At 50.9% G+C, this 23,518-nt stretch overlaps 1 protein-coding gene across 1 annotated transcript; it reads left to right on the top strand.

The window, feature by feature from the left end:
- The first annotated feature begins 4,858 nt into the window (after positions 1–4,858).
- On the top strand, positions 4,859–23,518 carry RBM17 (RNA binding motif protein 17). The gene is made up of 12 exons (XM_016189763.2): positions 4,859–4,995; positions 7,786–7,925; positions 8,368–8,487; positions 10,737–10,903; positions 12,598–12,695; positions 13,245–13,301; positions 15,000–15,141; positions 15,589–15,770; positions 17,082–17,155; positions 20,789–20,887; positions 22,024–22,096; positions 22,204–23,518. The coding sequence occupies exons 2-12, from the start codon at positions 7,803–7,805 to the stop codon at positions 22,305–22,307; spliced, it is 1,239 nt and encodes a 412-aa protein (XP_016045249.1). The 5' UTR covers positions 4,859–4,995; positions 7,786–7,802; the 3' UTR covers positions 22,308–23,518.

Below are 23,518 nucleotides of genomic sequence, written 5' to 3' on the forward strand. Positions count from 1 at the left end.
TAGTGCCTTAGCCACTGTGCTACCTACCGGACCACATGACCATCTTCTTTCTTTCTTTCTTTCTTTCTTTCTTTTTGAACATGCTTTCTTTGTTTGGGTTCGAGATAGAGAGAAGCTGAGATCGAGAGAAGGAAGGAGAGACACCTGCAGCACATTCACTATTTTTTTTTAATTTATTATCTTTACTTATTTATTGGATAGAGACAGTCAGAAATCGAGAGGAAAGGGAGAGACAGAGAGGGTGAGAGACAGAGAGACACCTGCAGCACTGCTTCACTACTTGTGAAGCTTTCCTCCTGCAGGTAAGGGCTGGGGGCTCAAACCTGGGTCCTTGCACACTATAATATGTGTGCTCTACCAGGCGTGCCGCTGCCCGTGCACCCCATCATCTTTTGTTTGTTTTGTTTTTACCAGAGCACTACTCCGTCCGCTATGGTATATGGTGGTGAAGGAGACTGAACCCGGGACTTTGGGGCCTCAAGTAAGAGAGCCTCTTTGCATAACCATATGTTATCTACCCCCACCTTTTTTAAAACAGCCCCATAGCATTTATTGTCAACTGGTTAATAGCAGTTGATAACAACAATAATAACTACAATAATAAATAACAATAATAACTACAATAACAATAATAATAACTACAATAAAACAACAAGGGTGACAAAAGGGAATAAATAAATATTTTTAAAAAGAAATAACATTTAAAAAAATAATAAAATAAAGAAATAAATGCACTGCTTTCTCATCCACATATCACTTCATTCATCATTTCTTTTTTTTATGATATTTATTTATTCCCTTTTGTTGCCCTTGTTGTTTTATTGTTGTAGTTATTGATGTTGTTATTGTTGGATAGGACAGAGAGAAATGGAGAGAGGAGGGGAAGACAGAGAGGGGGAGAGAAAGACAGACACCTGCAGACCTGCTTCACTGCCTGTGAAGCAACTCCCCTGCAGGTGGGGAGCTGGGGGCTCGAACCCGGATCCTTCTGCCAGTCCCTGTGTTTTGTGCCACGTGCACTTAAGCCACTGTGCTACCACTGGACTCCCAGATAGGTCCATTTCTAGCCTTCTGAGAGTTCTCCAGACTGTTCTCCACAGAGGTTGGACCAATTTACATTCCCACCAGCAGTGCAGGAGGGTTTCTTTGACCCCACACCCTCTCCAACGGACTCCATATATCTGCCTGGATGATCTGTCAAGTTGAGAGAGTGGGGTGTTGAAGTCCCCTACTATGACAGTGTTGCTGTTAATATATTGCTGTAGCTCTTTCAGTAGACGTTTGGTGTATTTAGATGGCTTCTCATTGGGTGCATAGACGTTAGTAATTGTTAAGTCCTCTTGATTGACTGATCCTCTGAGCATTAAGTAGTGTCCATCCCTATCTTGTTGAATATTGTTTATTTTAAAGTCTATCGTGTCAGATATGAGAATAGCTGTTCCTGCCCTTTTTTTGTAGGCCATTGGCTTGTCTGATAGTTTTCCATCCTTTCACTTTGAGTCTGTGTTTGTCTTGTTGAGTTAGGTGGGTTTCCTGTAGACAGCATATTGTTGGGTTGTGTTTTCTGATCCATCTTCCTACTCTGTGCCTTCTAATAGGTGAATTCAGGCCATTGACATTTATTGATATCAAGGACTTAAGATATTTTAACGTCATTCTCGTAGATTTTTAGAGTGTTCTGATATATGTCCTATTTATGATGGTCTGACTGTTTATAGAAGACCTTTCAGAACTTCTTTCAGGGCAGGTTTGGTGATAGTTGACTCTTTCAACTGTTGCTAGTCTGAGAAGATTTGATGCCTCCATTTAGTCTGAATGACAGTCTAGCAGGATACAGTATTCTTGGTTGAAAGCCTTTCTCATTGAGCACTCGATAGATATCTTGCCATTCTCTTCTGGCCTGTAGTGTTTGTGTGGGGAAGTCTGTTGCTAATCTTATGGGTTTTCCTCTGTAAGTGACTCTTTGTTTTTCTCTGGCAGCCTTCAGGATCCTTTCTTTATCCTCATTCCTTTCCATTCTAAATATGATGTATCTTGGTGTCTTTAAGTCTGGGTTTATTCTGTTTGGGAGCCTCTGCGCTTCTTGAACCTTATGTCTTTGATGTTGTCTAGACTAGAGAAGTTTTCAGCTATTATGGCCTGAAGAATGCTTTCTTCCTCTCCTTCTCTTTCTTCCTCTGTTAAGCCAATAATGTGTATATTATTTCTTTTGAAGTCATCCCATAGGTCTCTGTTGTTGTTTTCAGTATCTCTTAATCTCTTTTTGAGATCCCTTGCTTCTTTTTTAGTTGTCTCTAATTCATCCTCGATCTTGCTTATTCTGTCTTCAGCCTCATTGATTCTATTCTCTCTACCCTCTACTGCTTTCTGGAGTTCATCTGTTTTGTTAACCTGTTCTGATACTGTTTTAGCTTGTTCAGCTAGTTGTGTTCTTAGTTCAGCTATTTCAGTTTGCAGCTCTCTAATAACCTTGAGATAATTAGTGTTTTCTTCCAGAGTCTCATTGGTTGTTTCTGCATTTCTGATGACAATTCTTTCAAACTCTTTATTCACTCCTGTGATTATTTCCTTAGCTAGTGTTTGGATGTTGATCTCACTATTTTGTGCTTCACCCTTTGGGGGTCTTTTAGCTGGACTCTTGTCCTGGCTCATTTCTCCAATATTTCTTCTTGTTGGTTTAACCATTTTATATAGTATGTTATGAGATATCTCTCTCAGTACTTTTCAAATTACTAATCACTCTTGCCTGGATTGACTTGTGTCTAAGTAAGATAATTAAAGGGTTCACTGTTGTGGAAATTGACAGTTGTTTCAATATTATTTTAATCCCTGAGATGGAGCTCATTGGCTTAAAAGCCTCTTTTGTTCTTTTTCTTCCCTGTAGGCTATGGGATCCAGAGGGCTTTTAAACTATAAGCAGGCTTCTTAGCTTAATCACTGACTCCTGACCAAGAGATAAAGCAGGGTGGGGCAGAGATAATTCAGTGGTTATGCAAAGAGACTCTCACGGCCCCACCTCTAGGCCACTGAGTTATAGGTCTTCTCCTGAGTTTCCTGGTTAGATCTCTGTCCCTTGGTGTCCCTTGGTGTCAACCCAGGGCCTCTCCTCTGCAGCTCCCGCTTCTGAGGGCAGGAGCAATGGAGACTCACTATGGCATTTGGTGAGTCTTAGGGGAGTCCTCTCCTCCCTTCAGCCGTCTTTCTGTTGGTGAAAGAGACTGGAGGTGGTGTCTCAAATGGTAAACTGTTAGGCTGTTAGCAGCCACTCAATCTCTCCTTAGGCTCCTCTGTCCAGCAGCCACACGTGTTTGCACTCACCGGTGGTTTGGTGGGTTTCTGAAGTCGTTCTAGTCCCATCTTGCTGCGGTCCCAGGTGGTCTCCTTTGGTCTTCCTAGTTGACCTGGGAGAGGAGAGGGGAGAAACACTCTCAGTTTCTTTCTATCCCTATCCAAAATAGATAAATAAAATAAAAATACAGTGTTAAATTAGGAAAAGATGATACTGTGGCCTTTGGGACAAAAGGGATGAGGTGATGATGCCTAGTGAAATAAATAAAGAGATAAAAGCAACTATTGGATGGCTTCACTTGTGGAATTTAGAGAACACATGAACTTGCAAACAAAACAGACAAACAAACAAACAAAAAACACCCAGAATCTAACAAACTGTTTCTTAGACTTGTGGGAACCCTGGTGGTTATCTTTGGGAGGTGGGAGAGTGGGGACACAGAACTCTGGTGGTAAGTGTGGTGTGGAGCTATGCCCTGGAATCTTACAGTCTTGTAACCCACTATTAACTTTAAAAAAGTTAAAAAAAAATTGTTTCACGTTAAAAAAAAAACTTGGAGGAAAAGAGAATGGGATTTTGTGTAAATTTAATTTCATATTCATAATCGGGGCAAAATAGTTCAAGCTGATACATCCAAGGGCAGAGGTGTGAGTACACATTGTTGTGCAAAGGGACATTAAAAAAGAAGGAGTGTGAAGCACAAGGACCGGCGTAAGGATCCCAGTTTGAGCCCCCGGTTCCCCACCTGCAGGGGAGTCACTTCACAGGCGGTGAAGCAGGTCTGCAGGTGTCTGTCTTTCTCTCCCCTTCTCTGTCTTCCCCTCCTCTCTCCATTTCTCTCTGTCCTATCCAACAATGCCAACATCATCATCAACAACAATAATAACTACAACAATAAAACAACAAGGACAACAAAAGGGAATAAATAAATATTTTTAAAAAGAAGAAGAAGGAGAAGGAGGAGGAGAAGGAGGGGGAAGGGGAAGGGGAAGAAGAGGAAGAGGAGGAGGAGGAGGAGGAGGAGGAAGAGGAAGAAGAAGAAGAAGAAGGAGAAGGAGAAGGAGAAGGAGAAGGAGAAGGAGAAGGAGAAGGAGAAGAAGAAATGGACATACCCTATGATCCTGCAGTTCCTCTCCTGGGGATAGATCCTAAGGAACCCAACACACCCATCCAAAAAGATCTGTGCACACGTATATTCTCTTTGCATAACCATTATGCTATCTACCTCTGCCCTAACTGGGAGATTTTCGTAATTCTTCCTTCCTTTTCTGTCACTAAGAGCTAGACTTTTGCGCTTTTGGTGCAATGCTTGTGGCCATCCGTGGTGCCTCAGTTTCCCCACTGGGATGACTGTCAGCCTTGACACAGAGCAGAATGGGTCAGAAGGAATGAGACACACCCACCTCCGCAACCTCCCGCCATGTCTGCTCCCACTCCTTCTGAAACGCCAGGGCGACCCCTCCCGGTCCCAAGGTGGGGTTGGCGGCGGGGCGGCGCTGTGCGGTCCTCCACGGCCAGGGGGCGCTGTGCGCGGCGCTGGGGGCGGGGCAGGGTGTGTGCGCCTCTCCCGACGCACGCAGCGCCCTCTGACCCCGCGCGCACGCGCTCTGCGCAGTCGGCGTAGGGGTTGGCGCCGGGGCGGTCGGGCCATCGCGGGCTCCGCCGAGTGCGCCCAGCCCATGGGGAGAAGCGACCGGCGTCTCCGGGTAAGTACGAGCGTCGCGCCGGGCGAGTGCATTCCCGGGGGGGGAGGGCGGCGCACGCCAGCCCGCGGCTCCGGGCCTGCAGAGCCTGCGTCCCCCGCGGGCCGCGGTGTCCGCCGGCCGCCCGCACCCCTGTCCGGGGAGAGGAGGCGGGGCCCCAGCTGCTCGCACACCTCCGATCGGGGTCCGGCCGCGATCCCCGGCCCCCGATGCTCCACTTCCGGGCGTCCCGGAGCCGCCTCCGGGGTCCAGGCCGCGTGTCCCCACCTCCCGGGACGGGATCTCGGGACGCGGGGCTGGAGGGGGCGCCGGGGGCCGGCGAGAGCGGGTCCGTGTCCGCCGCGGGCGGCCTGTTTGTCTCCACGCGTCGGCGGCGTCTTGTTGTCTGTGGGCGAAGTCGCGTCCGCCGGGGGTGAGACGGGCTGGGGCTCAATGGGGCCGGGGGGATCCCGGGGATTGAACCCGCGGCCTCAGACAGGAAAGTGGTTTTTTTTGTTTTGTTTTGTTTTTTGCAGAACTGCTGTGCCGTCTCGTCTCCTAGGCAGCCTCCTCACTCAGTTGCTCCCCTGAGGCCCCCCCCGACCCTCCCGGGGGTCTGTCTGTTTGCTCCCTGCCCCGCGCCGGGGTCGGAGAATATGTGTGGGCGCCGAGTTGCCGCAGGATGCCCACCGGGAAGATGACATCCCTTTGCTGCCTGTATCTGTTCTGTGATTCTCGCTCTCTTTATTTATTTTCCCTTTTGTTGCCTTTGTTCTTCATTGTTGCTGTCGTTATTGTTGTTGCCATCGATGTCATTCGCTGTTGGATAGGACAGATAGAAATGGAGAGAGGAGGGGAAGACAGAGAGAAGGAGAGAAAGACAGACACCTGCAGACCTGCTTCACCGCGTGTGAAGCGACTCCCCTGCAGGTGGGGAGCCGGGGGCTCGAACCAGGATCTTTAAGCTGATCCTTGTGCTTTGTGGCACGTGCGCTTAACCTGTTGCACTACCGTCCATCTCATATATATATATATATATATATATATATATATATATATATATATATATATATGTATGTATGTATTTTAATCAACTATTTCCTTTTGGTTTTATTGTTGTAGTTATTGTTGTTGTTACTGATGATGTTGTTGGATAGGACAGAGAGAAATGGAGAGAGGAGGGGAAGACAGAGAGGGGGAGAGAAAGACAGACACCTGCAGACCTGCTTCACCGCCTGTGAAGCGACCCCCCTGCAGGTGGGGAGCCGGGGGCTCGAACCGGGATTCTCATGCTGGTCCTTGCGCTTTGCGCCATCTGCATTTAACCCGCTGTGCTACCTCCCAACTCTTTTTTTTTTTAAATCTTATCTATTGGATAGAAGCAGCCAGAAGTCGAGAGGGAAGGGGGTGATGGAGAGGGGGAGAGACAGACACCCGCAGTCCTGGGGTGATGGAGAGGGGGAGAGACAGACACCCGCAGTCCTGCCTCACCACTCGTGTAGCTTTCCAACACCCAGCTGCCCTCGTCACGCGTGGGGTCTGCAGGAGGGGTGAGGTCGGTTAGTTTCACACAAGTCTCCTGCCCGCTCACCACCACGCTGCGGAAATAGACGCCCGGGACAAGGTCTGAGGATGGAGACAGGCGGCCCTGCCCTTCCAGGAGGTGTGATCTGCGGGGACAGGAGCCCAGGGGCTCTGCTCTGGGTGTGTTCACACTGTGCCGTGTGGCGTGGGAATCGCCAGGCGGGAGCTGGGGCTGGAGGAAAGAAGAGGTGCTCCCGCCCTGGGCTGGTCTGAAAGGGAGGGCCTGCTCCCTCTGGCAGAGCTGTGCCCACTGTGCTTCCTTTTAGGGGAGGTTGGCAGGCAGGTGTTGGTGGGAAAGAAGCCATGGGAATTGGCACTGGTGCCGCCTTATGTGCGCTGGGTCCCGGTTCACGGTGTGTCTGCTGTCAGCGGATGTGTCTGCCATCTCAGTGCCCCGCTGAGGCCGGGCTCAGAGGTCCTGGCAGGTCTTGTCCTGTGCGCGTCCCATGGCTGGTCACAGTGGCGCGGCCTCCAGGCAGGCACAGCTGAAACCAGCGCGAGCACAGCTTCTAAGGCCCCGAGGCCATGTGATGCGAGGGGCCCGATGTGACAAGGAGAGGGTCGTAGTGAGAGCCGGGCAGGGAAGTTGTCTGAATGCAAAGTCAGTGAAGAAGGAATCTGGAAAAAGCTGCTCCGCCTTGTGAGGCAGTGGGTGCTGGTGAGACCGCATGGGCCAAGTGCTGCGGGTCTTCCTGCCGGGGCAGCCCCCACGTCTATTCGGTGCAGGGCTTGCAGTGGGCCTGGCAGAGCCCCCACTTAGCCAGGCCGACGGGAAGTGCTGGCTGGTGTGTCTCGTTCCTGTCTGGTGCTGTGCGGGGACTGTTGGCTCAGCCAGTAATCGGTGTCATGCAGCGTGACACGTTTCCACTCGGTGGAGAACCAGGTCGGGGCACTTGACATCTAACCCGGCCGCCACCCCCTCGACAGTCACAGAAAGACAGAGCCTGTGGGGTCACACCTGTCTCTTCCCCGGTGTCTGCTAAAATGCTCTTATTAGGAGAGGGCAGCTGATTGCACTGAACCAAGCTGGTAGTTAGTGCCTTTGTCAGACTTCTGCATTTGCTCCTGAGACAAGTAAAAGATACCAGCACCCTGAATCTAGACGTTCGTCTTCCATGAAATGAGGCCGGGACACAGCTCTGCGTGCTAGGCAGAGCGCGGCTGACGTGGGGGAGTCAGGAGAGGGGATCTGAGCTTCTTGAGTCTGAGCCCTGCCTCCCTGCCTTTCAGCATTAAACGGAGAGAAGATGTCCCTGTATGATGACCTGGGCGTGGAGACCAGTGACTCCAAGACAGAAGGCTGGTCCAAGAACTTCAAGCTGCTGCAGTCTCAGCTGCAGGTGAAGAAGGCGGCACTCACACAGGCCAAGGTGAGCGAGTGCAGCCCTAGCTCCTAGCCCTGGGAGCCTGGGAGCGGAGTCATCGCAGGGGACCTGAGGCAGACAAGCTCCAGCAGAGATGCGGACTTTACTCTGGGCCCCAAGGCTGCATTTCTGGGGAGCCTTTCTGCTGCTTTGCTGTAGGCTGCAGGAGCCCCCAGGCTGGGAGGAGTGTGCCTGGCTGAGGACCCAGGTGCTGTGGGTATGAAAGAGGCAAGGATGTGGGTGTCACTATCAGACATGGCCTCTGAGCTGCCTGGGAGGCTCAGTCCTGTGGAACGCCCTGGGGAGCGTGGCTGTCCACCCACTGCTCTGCCTAGAGGACTAACCCACACGTGGTGCGTCTGGTGTGGCCAAGCCTCCTTTAGGGAGGGGGAATCCTATGGAGAGGCAGAGGGTTGCAGTGTCTGTGCTTCTTTCCGGACGGGTTTAGAGCCAGAGGACCAAGCAGAGCACCGTCCTCGCCCCGGTGATCGATCTGAAGCGCGGCGGCGGCTCCGCGGACGAACGGCAGATCGTGGACACACCGCCACACGTGGCCGCTGGCCTCAAGGTCAGTCTCTGACCCGCCCCGCCTGCCCTGGCTTGACACCTGGCCTGTGGCTGACCTCCTCAGCCCTATCTTCATCTATTTTAAATAGCACAGTTCCTTCTAGAAAAATCTAGAAACTGTGGAGATGTGCGAGAAGAGAAACAGATGCCCTGGGCTGGGGAGACAGCATAATGGCTACAGTTCCGGCTCTCACACAATGACTCCCCACGGCAAAAGAGATGAAAATGAATTCCATGCAGTAGCCTGGAGGGTCTCTGAGATCTTAGAGAGCTGAGTGCTCCCACGTGCTTTTGAAGCCATTGGAAAAACTCAAGAACACAATGGCTACTATGCAGAAAGCCTCAAGCCTGAGGCTCCAAAGTCCCAGGTTCAATCCCCAGATCATAATAAGCCAGAGCTGAGCAGTGCCTTGGGGCGTGCGTGTGCGTGTGCGTGTGCGTGTGCGTGTGTGTGTGTGTGTGTCTATTTATCTTTCTCTCTCTTTAATAATTATTAAAATGATAATAATAATAATAAAACAGATGCCCTCAGTCTTCCCGTTCAGCAGTTAAAAACCCTGAACTCGGGGCTCGCTTTCCACCCTGCACTAGCGCCTCCTGCTTTTCTCGTTACTCAATTCTGGCTGCTGCTCGGTCAGGAAGTGAAGAACTAGAGCCGTCCTCATGGCTTCCAGGTGTCGCCTTGTGTGGGTGTCCTGCAGCTCAGTGTGCTTCCTGCTGGAAGATCTGGGGCTGTTTGTGACTTTGGCTGCCATAAAGAAGCCGGGGCCGGGGTCAGGTGGTGGCGCACCTGGTTAAGCATACACAAGGACCTGGGTTCAAGCCCCTGGTCCCCACCTGCAGGAGGAAAGCTTTATGAGTGGTGAAGTAGGACCACAGGTGTCTCTGTCTCTTTCCCTCTACCTCCTGCTCCCTGCTCATTTTCTGTCTGTATCTAATAAATAAATTTTTTTTAAAAAAGAAAGCAAGTGCTTACTGTTTCCATATATGTTAAAACATATGGAAAAACCTAAAAAAAAAAAAAAGTTTCCTACTCTGCATCTTTACGATCCAGATTTTCACATATGCTCAGACACATTCGCAGGCCTAAGAGCCCCGAATTCACGAAGAAAAGGAGGATGCAAAGAAGGCAGCTCCGAATCCTAGTTAGACTCTACAGACTGAGGGACAGAGAAGTTTTCATCAACCTGCGGTTAAATTCATAGCTGCTGTTCTGCTTAAATCAGCCTTCCACAGATGCAATTGGATAACATGGCTGCACTGCTGGGAATCTTCCTCCCCCCCATGTTAGAAGAGTGCAGCTAGAAGAAGACAGACACATGGGAAGTGGGGGAGGCCCTCAGGCCTAGGTGCTTCTGTCTGGGGGCACAAGGGTTGTATCAGCCTCAGGGCAGCACTTGGATGGGTTCACCAACCTGGAAGCTCTCTGAATGCCCTTACCGTTGGCATCTGCACAGAAAGCTGTGTAACCCTGATGCCCTCTGGAGAAGTGGGGAGGAGAAGGAAGGGCTGAGGTGTCACCCTTCTCATCCTGGAGTCACCTGGGTAGAACAAGAGCTGCTTCTGGGCTCTTGCCCCTTGGGGAATTCCCAGGGTTTCAGGAGCCAGGGTCCAAGGCCTAGTATCTATGTCAGGGGGGACAATCAGCAGAAGAGGGCAGGGAGGCTCAGGGAGCCCGGCCGTGCAGTGGAGCGGCCTTGCTGGCCTCTGTAGAGAGACCTCCATCCAGGGGAGACACCCCCCCCAACTGAATTTGCCGCTAGGCTGTGCTGTCTTCCTCAAGTCTCTTATTGAGACTGTGAGGCTGCTGCTGGCCTCTGGCTAGCTCCCGTTTCTAGACAAAGAAGGAAAACTGCAGAAGGTGATTGTCTGAATGAACATGACCTGTGTTCTCGATGGATCTGGAGAGGAACCTGAGACACAGGGAAGTTCCAATAGGTTGCTCCCGTGCGTGTGTGCGTGCCTGCCTGTGCGCGTGTGTGTGCGCGCGTGTGTGTGCGCGTGTGTTCTGTCCCTTGTTTAAAGTCTTCATACAGTGTGTCGCTTGGCACTAACGCAGTGCTCAAGGTGCAGACCTTGGTCGTGGTCCTGCTCCTCTCTGCCAGGTGCTGGGTCACTAGTACCCCTTCGTCTGGAAAGCAGAAGCCGTCCTGCAGCCCTCGTGCTCGCTCCTTCCTCTGTGAGAAAACTCGTCACACCGGAAGCCGGCACTAACCTCGGCTTTTCTTTTCTTTTCTCCCCTCTCCTCAGGACCCTGTCCCCAGTGGATTTTCTGCGGGAGAAGTGCTGATTCCCTTAGCCGACGAATATGATCCCATGTTCCCTAATGACTACGAGAAAGTAGTGAAGCGCCAAAGGGAGGAGCGACAGAGGCAGCGAGAGCTGGAAAGGCAGAAAGAAATAGAAGAGAGAGAGAAGTATGGTTTCTCTTGGGTTTGGGGATCTTTGGCATTTGGCATACTCGTTAGCAGGTTAATGGCTGAGCCTGGGTTCTCTCTGTAAGGCTGAAGTGAGTTTTCCTGATTACTCTGAGCAATTCTCAGAGAGGTAGTTGCTTTAAGATGGTGTTCAGTCCTTCCCAGCGTGAACTGAGCAAGTAGAGACCAGGAAGCCCAAAATACATTTTTGATAAATTGTAACTTAGAAACCTGTGGTTGAATGATGATGTTTTACCATCACACTGTCACTTTACAAGAATTATGGGTATTATACCTAAAATGGGGCTGGGGAGACAGCATAATGAATTTCAAGCCTGGGGCTCTTAAGGCCCTAAGTTCAAACCCCAGCACCACCATAAGCTAGAGCTGAGCAGTGCCCTTCCCCCCCTCATTAAAAAATAAAATGATGAAACATTATTTACTATTTCTTAGCTAGATATCTTTTAAAGTGAATCTGTGTCTTGTTTTTCAAAACACATAGAACGAAGGAATTGATTCTTTTTTCAGTTTTTATTCACTTTGGATAGAGACAAAGAAATCGAGAAGGAAAGGGGAGGGGGACGGGCAGGGAGGGAGAGAGAGGCCTGCAACAGCACTACTTCACTTGTGAAGCTTCCCTCTGCAGCTGGGGCCTGGGGGCTTGAACCTGAGTCCTTACACACTGTAATGCGTGTGCCCCACCAGGTGCGCCACCACCTGCGTGTGCCCCACCAGGTGCGCCACCACCTGGCCTCTAAGGAATCCTTTCTTTTGTAACTGTTGTGAATTATTGAACACTCATGAAGTATCAGTAGCATACTACTTCTGTTGTTGAGTCAATCCAAGTGGAGAAACCAATCTGTGTGTTGACATGCTTTAAAAATTGAAAGTGAAGTGGAGGTCGGGCAGTGGCGCAGCGGGTTAAGCGCAGGTGGCGCAAAGTGCAAGGACCGGCGTAAGGATCCTGGTTTGAGCCCCCAGCTCCCCACCTGCAGGGGACTCACTTCACAGGTGGTGAAGCAGGTGTCTGTCTTTCTCTCTCTCTCTCTCTCTGTCTTCCCTTCCTCTCTTCATTTCTCTTTGTCCTATCCAACAACGAATGACATCAACAATAATAACCACAACGAGGCTACAACAAAAGGTAAAAAAATGGCCTCTAGGAGCAGTGGATTCATGGTGCAGGCACTGAGCCCCAGCAATAACCCTGGAGGCAAAAATAAAAATTGAAAGTGAGGGGCTGGGCCGTAGCGCAGCGGGTTAAGTGCACATGGCACGAAGCGCAAGGACCGCATGAAGATCTCGGTTCAAGCCCCTGGCTCCCCACCTGCAGGGCGGTTGCTTCATAGGCAGTGAAGTAGTTCTGCAGGTGTCTTATCTTTCTCTCCCCCTCTGTCTCCCTCATCTCTCTCTATTTGTCCTATCCAACAACAAGGGCAAAAGTATGGGGAAAATGGCCTCCAGGAGCAGTGGATGCGTAGTGCAGGCACCAAACCCCAGTGATAACCCTGGAGGCAAAAAAAAAAAATAATGAAAACAAAAGCTCAGGGAGGCCTCCCTTATTTTTATTTATTGGGGGATTAATGTTTTATAGTCGACAGTAAATACAATAGTTTGTACATGCAAAACATTTCTAGTGTTTAGGACAACTTTCTTGGCCTGGCTACTCTGAACTGGCTCCTCTGTTCTCACCTTAGGAGGCGTAAAGACAGACACGAAGCCAGCGGGTTTTCAAGGCGACCAGACCCAGATTCTGATGAGGACGAAGATTACGAACGAGAAAGGAGGAAAAGAAGTAAGGCCACGTGTCTGCCGGCCACCTGGCTTTTCGCATTCCAGCTGTTACGCTGTTCTGCCGGCACTGAATCCAATAATCATTTCTCTGGAGTGCTGGCTGTCCCTTGTTGCTTGCATTCTCTGTGACTATTGTCAGAGTTGTTCTGTGGGCTGTGGGCTTCCCGGCCGGCCGTCTTAGCGACTGCTGTGAAATACGGCTGCCATTAAGAGTCTGCAGCCTGTCCCACAGTGCCCCAGAATCCCACCGCAGGGCTCTCATCCCAGTGCTAGCCAGCCCCGCCCTGCGTAGCTGCCCACGCCTGATGCCACGGGCCGCCTCCAGGGGCTCTGGCTGAAGACCACTGCACTGGGTGCCCAGCAGACATTCGCTTCTGGGATGTGTGTGGGGGTGCCTCCGACCTGCCGCGTGCCGGGTTTTGCCGGCTTCATCTCAAATCCTGGCGTCAGGTGTCGAAGCCGAGCTGGGCTGAAGCGGGCAGGCCGTCTTCTTTCTCGCGGGAGGAGTCGGGCTGTGGCCTCTAAACGGTGGGCGATGTTTGTTTTGCAGGTATGGGTGGAGCTGCCATCGCGCCTCCCACATCTCTCGTAGAAAAAGACAAGGAGCGTAAGTAGACCCGCCCCTTTTCTGTCCTGACACGAGGCTTTAACCCGGTTGTGGGGTGCCGGAAAGCCCACCTTGGCTGTGACCCTGGAGCCGCTGGGTGGGGGTGTGCATGCCCGTCTTCAGGCTGTTGCTCCCCTTGTGCCTGGATTTTTGTACCAGGCTTTTTTCAGACTTTTTTTTTTTTTGTACAGTGGGGTCCTTTTTTAAAAAAGAAATTTTTGTTAGGGGCCAGATAGAGACACATGTCACAGTGCACAGACTCAAGCCCCTGGTCCCCATTACAGAGGGAGGGGGAGCTTCATGAGTGGTGAAGCTGACACGCAGGTGTCTCCTTCCTCCCCGCCTCACCCTCCCCTTTCAGTTTCTCTGTCTCTATCCAAAATAAATCACTTTTCTTTTCTCCAATGTTGTGTATTTGGAGGCTGGCTAAAATAAGTGGTTGGTAGCTCTATTTACAGGTCTCCGGGCCCCTTAATACCCCTTGACACGGCCCTGGAGGCTTTGTAGTGGTAGAGCATTGGACTTGGACTTGCACGCATGAGGCCCCAGGGATGCCTAGTTCCCCTTCATTGATGAATCTTTTTTTTTTTTCCCATGACCCTCCACATGGGCTCAGTGTCTTCTGCACGTGTGTTCTGCGTCTGTCTACATGGCCACCCACTGTTTCTTCTCCCACCAATCTGTTCAGTCGGGGGACGAGTTAGTGTCATGTATCTGTCACTCGATGTGTCCAATCCCCTGGGTAGGTCCATCCATCAACCACTCCATGAAAATCCTTACCTCTCCCTCACGCGTCTTAATACCTCGCAGACATTTTGTGTTGGCCTCTTAAAGATCATAAACCAATCGTGAGACTGCTCAGTACGTGTTGTGTGCAGACTTCTAAAAAGTCAGCAGCCCAGCCTCTGCATTGTGTGTGGAGCCCAAACCTCAGGCTTTCATAACGTTCTCTTGCTGGTCCTGATGTGTAACTGGAGTCAAAAACCACGGCCCGCAGTCCCAGGACCTTTGTCAGCTGAGAGAGAAAGGTTGGGTCAGCCAGGTGCTTAGACACCTGGGAATCAGAGGTGCTGGACAGGATTTATTCAGAACATACGGCAAAGCTTAAAGGCTTAGATTAAAAGTCACTTCAGAGCACTTTGAAGGGTGAGCAGCATTTTTAGTAAGTTGAAACAAAGATGTTTGAGGAGCGAGGGACGGCCAGAACCCAGCCAGAGTAGAAGAGTGGCGTCCTGCCTTGGTGGTGGTTTTTCAAAGGGTCATGTCATGCAGAGGCTGTAAAAGTTGAGTCGGGGCAGTTGGGCGGTGGTGCAGCGGGTTAAGCGCAGGTGGTGCAAAGCGCAAGGACCAGCAGAAGGATTCGGTTCAAGCCCCCGGCTCCCCACCTGCAGGGGAGTCGCTTCACAGGTGGTGAAGCAGGTCTGCAGGTGTCTTTCTCTCCCCCTCTCTGTCTTCCCCTCCTCTCTCCATTTCTCTCTGTCCTATCCCAACAATGACATCAATAATAACAACAATAAGAACAACAATAAAACAACAAGGGCAACAAAAGGGAATAAATAAATAAATATATTTTTTAAAAGTTGACTTGGTCTGTCTTCTCCTTAGTACCCGAAAGCATCACCGGAATTAGTTGAGGTTGCCAGTTTGTCAGGAATGTGCTTTCTAGTCTTGGTAACCCTGCTTCCTTTTATTCTACAGTGCCCCGAGATTTCCCTTACGAAGAGGACTCAAGGCCTCGTTCACAGTCTTCCAAAGCTGCCATCCCCCCTCCAGTGTACGAGGATCAAGACAGACCCCGCTCTCCCCCCGGGCCTGGCAACTCTTTCCTTGCCAACATGGGGTGAGTCCTGTTCCCTTGGTGTGTGTGCAGTGAGGCTCTGTCTGCGGTGCGGGTGCCACTGCTTTGAGATGGGACCATTCTCAGCCTTCCAGGGGTGGCAGGAGTGCCCAGCCACTCACATCCTGCAGCAGGGCTGAGTCAGGGTGTCCCGGTTTGGTGGAGGTGTATTTTGTGGAAGGCCATGTGATGCGTGTCTTGGTCAGCTTAAGACGCTGGACTCCATGTCCTCTAGGGACGAGCCGTTTCTGGTAGTTTCTGTCTTTGATTTCCATGATCAGTCCGTCCCAGACAACTCCACACCTCCTGTTCGCTTCATGGCCCAGCCGTGGCTACCCTCATGGAAGCCCCACTGGAACTGACACTCTGGCCCCAGAAGGAGGTGGCCATGGCATGAACCCCACTTTGTACTGTGGCTGATGCCTTCCGGTTTCTCTTTCTCCTCCCCAGAGGCACGGTGGCGCATAAGATCATGCAGAAGTACGGCTTCCGGGAAGGCCAGGGGCTGGGGAAGCACGAGCAGGGGCTGAGCACGGCCTTGTCGGTGGAAAAGACCAGCAAGCGCGGGGGCAAGATCATAGTGGGCGAAGTCACGGAGAAAGGAGGCTCGCCCCCACGGCCGGGCCTCCCAGGTAGGCAGGCGCACTGCTCGTTTGCCGACACTGACGGCCTTGTGGTGGGGCGCCACCTGCAGGCTGTTGGCCGATGATTTGTCTGTGGAGACCTTTCCCTGCCACGCTGAGGGCTACTGGAGTGAGTCAGAGCGCCAGGAGCAGGAGGCTCCAGTTCATTCTGGGTTTGCTCAACTCCATCTCCGGGCAGCACTGCCCACATGCAGCTTCCGGGGCAGCCACCCTCGCGGGCCCCAGCGTTCTCGCCGCTTTGGGGGAGTCACTGAAATGGGCCTGCCAGTGGCCATGACCCACAGCTCTGCCAACCCTTAGGATGGGAAGGGGGCAGGGTACATCGATCCTGAAAGCTGCTTAGAAGCTCCTGGTAAAATAGGGCCTAGCTGTGTGGGTGCTTTCCTGCCCGGTGACTCCGCATTCTTGCTTGGGAACCAGTGCTGACAGGTGGCTCAGGGAATAAGCACTGTTGGCCGTCGAAAATTGTGGTGGTGTCGGGGTTGAGTGGGTGGGGAGAATACAGGATGACAGAGGACCTAGTGGGGGTTGTATTGTTATATGGAAAACTGGGGAATGTTATGCATGTACAAACTATTGTATTTACTGTTAAATGTAAAACATTAATTCCCCAATAAAGAAATTAAAAAGAAAGAAAGGAAGAAAATTATGGCGGTGCAAGACACCCCCCCCCATGTGTAAGATCCACTTTGAGTCCCCCAAAGCTGACTGCTGAGACGCCTGCTTTGACGAGAAGCCCAGCTGGTAACACAAACAGCTGATTGGCATATAGTTGCTTTTACAGTGTGAGCTTCAGAGGCCAGACAGCGTTACTAGCGGGGTTTTTCCGAGTGTATCGTTTACTGATCGGGTGTGAGATCCCTTGTCAGTGTCCCGTCAGTCACCGTCTGACGTGATACGATAAAACACCGCAGAGTGATACAGATTCCTGACACTGGGCAGCAGATGTGAAAATGGAGTGTGGGGAAACGCCCCTGTGTCTGCAGGTGCGGCTGAGGCGGCGGGTCAGAGCGGCCGGCCTGCACACGGGCTGGAGCAGGTGCAGAGCGAGTCCGTAGGTCTGTGCGTGTTCCGTGTCGGTGAGCTGGAGCCGTGCCTGCGGCTGAGCAGACTGCGCGCACGTCCGGGCTGCAAATCCATCTGCTAGTCTTTCCCGAGCTGCAGCGCACGGGCTTGCGCGGACACGTGCATTGCATGCCGGTGGGCCCTCGGGCCGCGGTGGTGGCGTTGCTGTTGAGAGGACTCTGCTTGGCCTCCCTGTTCCTTGGTGGTGCTCTAACACTCAGTATTTTCCTGCAGATGGATCCAAGAAATCGGACTCGAATCCGTTAACTGAAATACTCAAGTGCCCTACTAAAGTGGTCCTGCTGAGGGTAAGAGGCGGGGAGAGGGCACTGTCTGCAGCCTTGATTCTGTTTTCTGTTTGGCTCAGATGTGCAGGCCACACCACACCACACCTGCCACCACCACCCCCTGGGTCTAGTTTTCATCCACCACCAGCCGGTAGACTCCTTCCTTTCCCATCCCCTCCCCTCCCCTCCCCCAGCATTCTGTCGTCAGAATCTAAGGGCTTTAGTTTGATTCTTTTTAGTGGTGAGATGGGGGGGGGGGGCTGTTCAATAAAGAAGAACCGAGGGTCTCCAGGGCCCGGCAGTGGTGCGCCCGGTTAAGTAAGCACAAGGATCTGGGTTCAGGCCTCCGGCTCACCACAAGCAAAGGAGCAGGTCTGCAGGTGTCCCTCTCCCTCTCTGTCTCCCCCTCCTCTCTCAGTTTCTCTCTGTCCTATCCAATAAAACAGAAAAAATGGCCTCCAGGAGCGGTGGATTTGTAGTGCCGGCACCAAGCCCCAGCAATAACCCTGGAGGCAAAAAGCCACCTAGGGCCCCCTATCTGCAAAGCCTTCGGCCAAACCACTGAGCTACAGCCCCCAGCCCCTGAAGCCAGCTGGAGTTTGTCTTTGTCCCTCTGAGTGAGGGGTCACTTGGCCTGCCCCCCTTGTGCTCACCCCTTTTGGCAGGACCCCACTTTCTCCCACTGTGTCCGCCCACCAGGCTCTCCACTTGCCCCTTGGGGTTGGCGGTTTCCGTATTGTGACCGTTGTGAAGAATGCTACAACGAACACCTGAATTTGTATTTTCATGTTCTTTGAACTTATGCATGGAGGTTGCTGGTTCATATGATGGTTGCGCTTCCAGCTGTTTGAAAACCTCCCTGGGGGCTGGGTAGTGGTGCACCTAGTTGAGCGCATGTTACCGTGCACAAGAACCCGGGTTCTAGGCCCCCGTCCCCACCTGCGGGGGGGGGGGGAGCTTTGCAGGTGGTAAAGGAGGACCACAGGTGTCTGTCTCTCGCTTCCTCGCTATCACCCCTTCCCTCTCAATTTCTGGCTGTCTCTATCCAATAAATAAAGTTAATAAAAAAGGGAGAGAATCTCCTTTCCAAAGTGCCTGCGCGTGCACACACACACACACACCCCGAGTGCACAAACTTCTTGTCTTTTTGATAGTAACTTTTTTTTTCCCTTTTGTTGCCCTTGTTGTTTTATTGTTGTTGTAGTTATTGTTGTTATTGATGTCGGCTTTGTTAGGACAGAGAGAAATAGAGGAGGGGAAGACGGGGAGAGAAAGACAGACACCTGCAGACCTGCTTCACCACTTGTGAAGCGACTCCCCTGCAGGTGAGGAGCCGGGGGCTCGAACCGAGATCCTTATGCCGGTCCTTGCGCTTTGTGCCACGTGCACTTAACCCGCTGCGCCACCGCCGAACTCCCGATAATAACTTTTATTATTACTTTTGTCTGGTAAATAGTTTATCTTGTCACACAGTTGCCTTTCAATAGTGACTTGGCTTTGAAAAAAAAATTTTTTTTAATTATATTATTGGATAGACAACCAGAATTTGAGAGGGAAGGGAGAGATAGAGAGCGAGAGAGACAGACACCTGCAGCTGTGCTTCACCACTCGTGAAGCTCTCGCCCTGTAGGTGGGGACCAGGGGCTTGAACCTGAGTCCTTGTGCGTTGTAACGTGCGCTCAACCAGGTGCAAAAAAAACTTTTTTTTTTAATTATTTTTTAATTTGACAGAGACCCACTTGTTCATCTCTGCTTCTGCTTCCCTTGCAAATAGTTGCCTCCCCAAACCTGCCTCTGAGTTCATGTCGAGGAGTGTGTTAGTTGAGCTTGCTTCTCCTGTGTAAGGCGCAGGCTGCCGTCTAATAGCCAGCTTGCTGGTGTATCGACTTCAGGCTTTTGTGTGGTGGCCGGTTGTAGTCTCATTTCATTCTGCATATGACACTGTTTACTGAGAAAACTTCCTTTTTTAATACCAGAGCGCTGCTCATCAGTGGCTTACAGAGTGGGGGGCGGGGGGGGGTGGTTAGGGATTGAGCCTGGGGCTTCAGAGCCTCAGGCAGGGAGTCCCTTTGCATAACTATTATGCTTTCCACCCACCCTGAGGAAACTTTCTTCTTTTTTTAAAAAAAAATAATTATTTTATTTATTCCCTTTTGTTGCCCTTGTTGTTTTATTGTTGTTGTCGTTGTTGGATAGGACAGAGAGAAATGGAGAGAGGAGGGGAAGACAGAGAGGAGGAGAGAAAGACAGACACCTGCAGACCTGCTTCACCGCCTGTGAAGCGACTCCCCTGCAGGTGGGGAGCCGGGGGCTCGAACCGTGATCCTTATGCCGGTCCTTGTGCTTTGTGCCACCTGCGCTTAACCCGCTGCGCTACAGCCCGACTCCCGGAAACTTTCTTCACCTGGCTTCATTGTCATATCTGTGGGAGGTGGTTTTTGTGCCCTTAGCTCTACCCTTTTGAGGTGAGGTCAGGGTGTTTTTCTTTCTGTGGTCTTGTAGTAAGTACAGTTCGAAACCAGGGAGTGTGACCCTTCTGTTCTTTTTTTTTTTTTTTAATTTAATTGATTTTCCCTTTTGTTGCCCTTGTCTTTTTATTGTTGTTGTAGTTGTTGTTGTTATTGATGGCATCCTTGTTAGATAGGACAGAGAAAAATGGAGAGAGACAGAGGGGGAGAGAAAGGTAGACACACCTGCAGTCCTGCTTCACCGCCTGTGAAGCGACTCCCCTGCAGGTGGGGAGCCGGGGGCTCGAACCAGGATCCTTGCGCTTTGCGCTACGTGCGCTTAACCGCTGCACTACCGCCCGACTCCTTGTTCTTGTTTTTTGTTTGTTTATTGCTTTCCCCTTAGGGTTGTTTTTAGTTATTTGACCGCTTTGGCGGTCTAGCTGTCTTTCCTAATAAAGCATTTCAGACCATAGAGGGGACTCAGAAAGTCCGAGGTGAGCCAGTGGCCATCAGCCGCCCAGTTGCGTGTGCCTGGCGACGTTACAGCCCCCGGCTTGCGGTCTGGCTCGAGGGCTGTTCTCCTGTGAGGGCCTTCCACTCCTCTGAGAGTGGAACAGCTTCTCCTGTGGAGCTGGCCCTAGGCTGGGTGCAGACTCTGCTGGGCAGGGGCTCGGATGGAGGAGCAGAGGAGCATCTGACTTGTTGGCCTGAGGTCCCCAGAGACCTGAACTGGGGACCTCACTCACTCACTCACTTTGATGCTTGGTGCTCTTGTAACTTTTATGTTTAATATTTATTTATTTATTTATTGGATAGAGACAGCCAGAAATTAAGAGGGAAAGGGGGTGACAGAGAAGAGGGAGAGACAGAGAGATACCTGCAGCCCTGCTTCACCACTCCTGAAGCTTTCCCCCTGCAGGTGGGGGCCGGGGACTTGACCCTGGGTCCTCGCGCACTGTAACATGCGCTCAACCAGGTGCGCCACCACCCAGCCCCCACCCTTGTAACTCTTTACACAACAATGTAACATCACACTGTTTTCATTTATTTTTTAAAGATTTTATTTATTTATGAGAAAGATAGGAGGAGAGAAAGAATGTGCTGCCGGGGATCAAACTCGGGACCTCATGCTTGAGAGTCCAAAGCTTTACCACTGCGCCACCTCCCGGACCACCGAATTTATTATTTTTTCTTCTGTTTTTAGAACATGGTTGGTGCAGGAGAGGTAGATGAAGACTTAGAAGTTGAAACTAAGGAAGAATGTGAAAAATACGGCAAAGTCGGAAAATGTGTGATATTTGAGGTAAGAGGCTTTCCTTTTGCTATTTATAAGCCCGGTCAGAACTGAGACATCACAGAGCGTTTTCTGCAGTAGAGACAGGTGTCTCTGACACCGCCTCCCATGGGAAGTGCCCGGTGCTGGTCACTTTTGCTTCTCCTGCTTGCTTGCAACAACAGTGTTACTTCATTCTGTGGCTCCTGAGTCCACAGTGCTACCACTCAGAGAGAGAGAGATGCCACAGCACCCCCACCACTGTGTGCCACCTCCCCTGCCTGGTACGTGAGAAGCAGCCCTGCTGGGTGTCTGTCTGTCTGCCGGGCCCTGCTACAGTTTTAAACATAAAGACAGAAGAACTTCAAAATCTTACTTGGTGAAGAAGTTAAAAAAAAGGAAGGAAGGAAAATTTAATTTTTTATGATTGAATCGAGCTTGGAATTAAGGCTTGGATGTGGGGCCGGGTGGCAGCATGCCAGTAGAGTGTACATGTTACCGTGTGCAAAGACCCAGGTTCAAGCACCTGGTCCCCACCTCTGGGTTTGGGGGGCTCATACAAGGAGAAGCAGTGCTGCAGGTGGTTGTTTTTTCTCTCTCCCTCTTAACTTACTCTGTCTCTGTCGTAAAGGAAAGAAGGGGTGGGAACGGCCTTCAGGAGTCCTGGGTTTATGTGGGCACTGGGCCTCGGGAATAACCCTGGTGGCAGGGACAGTCTGATGCACACACTCTCTCAGCTACTTCATCACCCTGTCAGTTCCATTCTTGTGGCGAGTGTGTGTGCGCGTGTTTATTGAGTCCCCTGCGCGCCCGCTGCAGCGCCCAACATTTGGGACACAGGAGCCACGAGGCCGGGCACATCTGCCACCAGAGGCAGCCACATGTGCGTAGGGGGCCTGGCCCCCGTGTGCGTGAGAGGCAGGGGAAGGGGCTTCTCTGGAGTTTGCTCTTGTAGCCGCCTCTTCTCTGTAAGGCCAGTCTGTTGAGTGACTGCTGACAGCTTCCTTGTCCACTGGCTGTGGACCCGCCGGAGGAAAGGGGCTGACTGTGTGCTTATTACCCTGACATGAGGCGTGTGTGTGTGTGGGGGTGCCCCTTCAGTGAGCGGTGGTGAGGACCAGATGACGGCTATTGAGGTGACAACTGGCCTGCCTTTTCTCTCCCAGATTCCTGGTGCCCCCGACGATGAAGCAGTGCGGATATTTTTAGAATTTGAGAGGGTTGAGTCGGCAATTAAAGGTAGGCAGCGACCGAGAAGCTGGTTGGAGTCTTGACGGTTATGACTAAAGCCTTTTGTCTCTATATCTCGCTGGACACCTGCTGACTGTCTTCTGTTTGCCTTCTAGCTGTTGTTGATCTGAATGGAAGGTATTTTGGTGGACGTGTGGTAAAAGCGTGTTTCTACAATTTGGATAAATTCAGGGTCTTGGATTTGGCGGAACAAGTTTGATTTTAAGAGCTCGAGTGAAAGTCGCCTCCGATGATCCCCTAAAGGTGAACAGTAAAAAGCAAGGGAAAGACGCTAGCCCAGCTGCTGGGCTCAGAGACTCTGGGCAGGACTTCTCAGACAGATGTTCGCTGCTCCTTTTTTTATTTTGTGGTTTTTTTAATATAGTATAAAAATCCTTTAAAAAAAAAATTTGTGTGCCTCTCTGGTTGTTTCTCTTTTATGACCACTTCTGAATTGATTGCAAGTATTTTTGGCTGGAATCCCATGATCATGCTGAAGTGTCCCCATGAAACAGCATTCTTGCACTGAGGAAAAGAAAAAAAAAATTTTTTTTTAAGTATAAGGTAGTAAAAGTACCCAGTGATACTTTGATCTTTTTTTTAATCTGAATCTCCTTTCAACAGTGATGCCTACAAACTGTTAACCCATGCTTTCATAAATTCCATATTAAAGTGTCATTTTGGCATCTGCCAAAAATATTAGCTTTCTCTAACAGAGAAGTTCTTAGTGGTGCCAGTCATAGGGGGTAAAGAAAAAAAAAAAGAACTCGCAACCTGAACTCAGGTTGGAGAGTCATGATTCCACTCTGACCAGTTTGGATGAACCATTTCAGTTAAACTCAACCCGATTCCAGGGCTGAAGGGGGGCCGGGTGTGTGTGGGCGGGGATCCTAGGCATAACCTTAGCCTTCAGAGACTCAAGCCCGGTCTTTAGTGGAGCCCAGAAGCCAGTGACTTGGACCCACAGAGCCCAGTGATCTACTGGAAAAATAAAATTGTCTAATAGTATTAGTCTCAAGGAATCTTGATATTCCTAAAATTCACCCTCAGAAATGGTACTGTCAGTCGACGCTATTCTGGAATCGTAAGAAACCGCAACCTTGAAGGGCAGTGGGGTGTGTGACTTACGAGACAGCAGGACCGACCCCAAAAAGCTATAAAGTCCCTGGTGCTGTGGTCGCCTGCAGAGCAGGATATGTTTTCCGGGATGTGCCCACTGGTCCAAGCTGGTGACGTGTCTGAGTGGCAGCTGCAGGACACGTGCCTCCGTGGTCTCTGCGATCCTGTGACAGAGAGAGCACGGAATGTTTTTTGGGTTTTTAATTTTTGCATCCATGGACTTGGGCTTGGAGACCTAGGAATATTCTGATCCTTTTTACAAAAGGATTTTGTCATGTTCTTATTTAACATAAATAAAAGAATGGCATTTTC

Source organism: Erinaceus europaeus, chromosome 6 (assembly GCF_950295315.1).
Source record: "Erinaceus europaeus chromosome 6, mEriEur2.1, whole genome shotgun sequence".
NCBI classification, from domain to species: domain Eukaryota; kingdom Metazoa; phylum Chordata; class Mammalia; order Eulipotyphla; family Erinaceidae; genus Erinaceus; species Erinaceus europaeus.

Coding starts and splice junctions, on each gene's coding strand:
- RBM17 (XM_016189763.2), top strand. CDS start 7,803: ATGTCCCTGTATGATGACCTGGGCGTGGAGACCAGTGACTCCAAGACA. Junction 10,904..12,597: donor GAAATAGAAGAGAGAGAGAA/GTATGGTTTCTC, acceptor TTCTCACCTTAG/GAGGCGTAAAGACAGACACG. Junction 12,696..13,244: donor ACGAGAAAGGAGGAAAAGAA/GTAAGGCCACGT, acceptor TTTGTTTTGCAG/GTATGGGTGGAGCTGCCATC.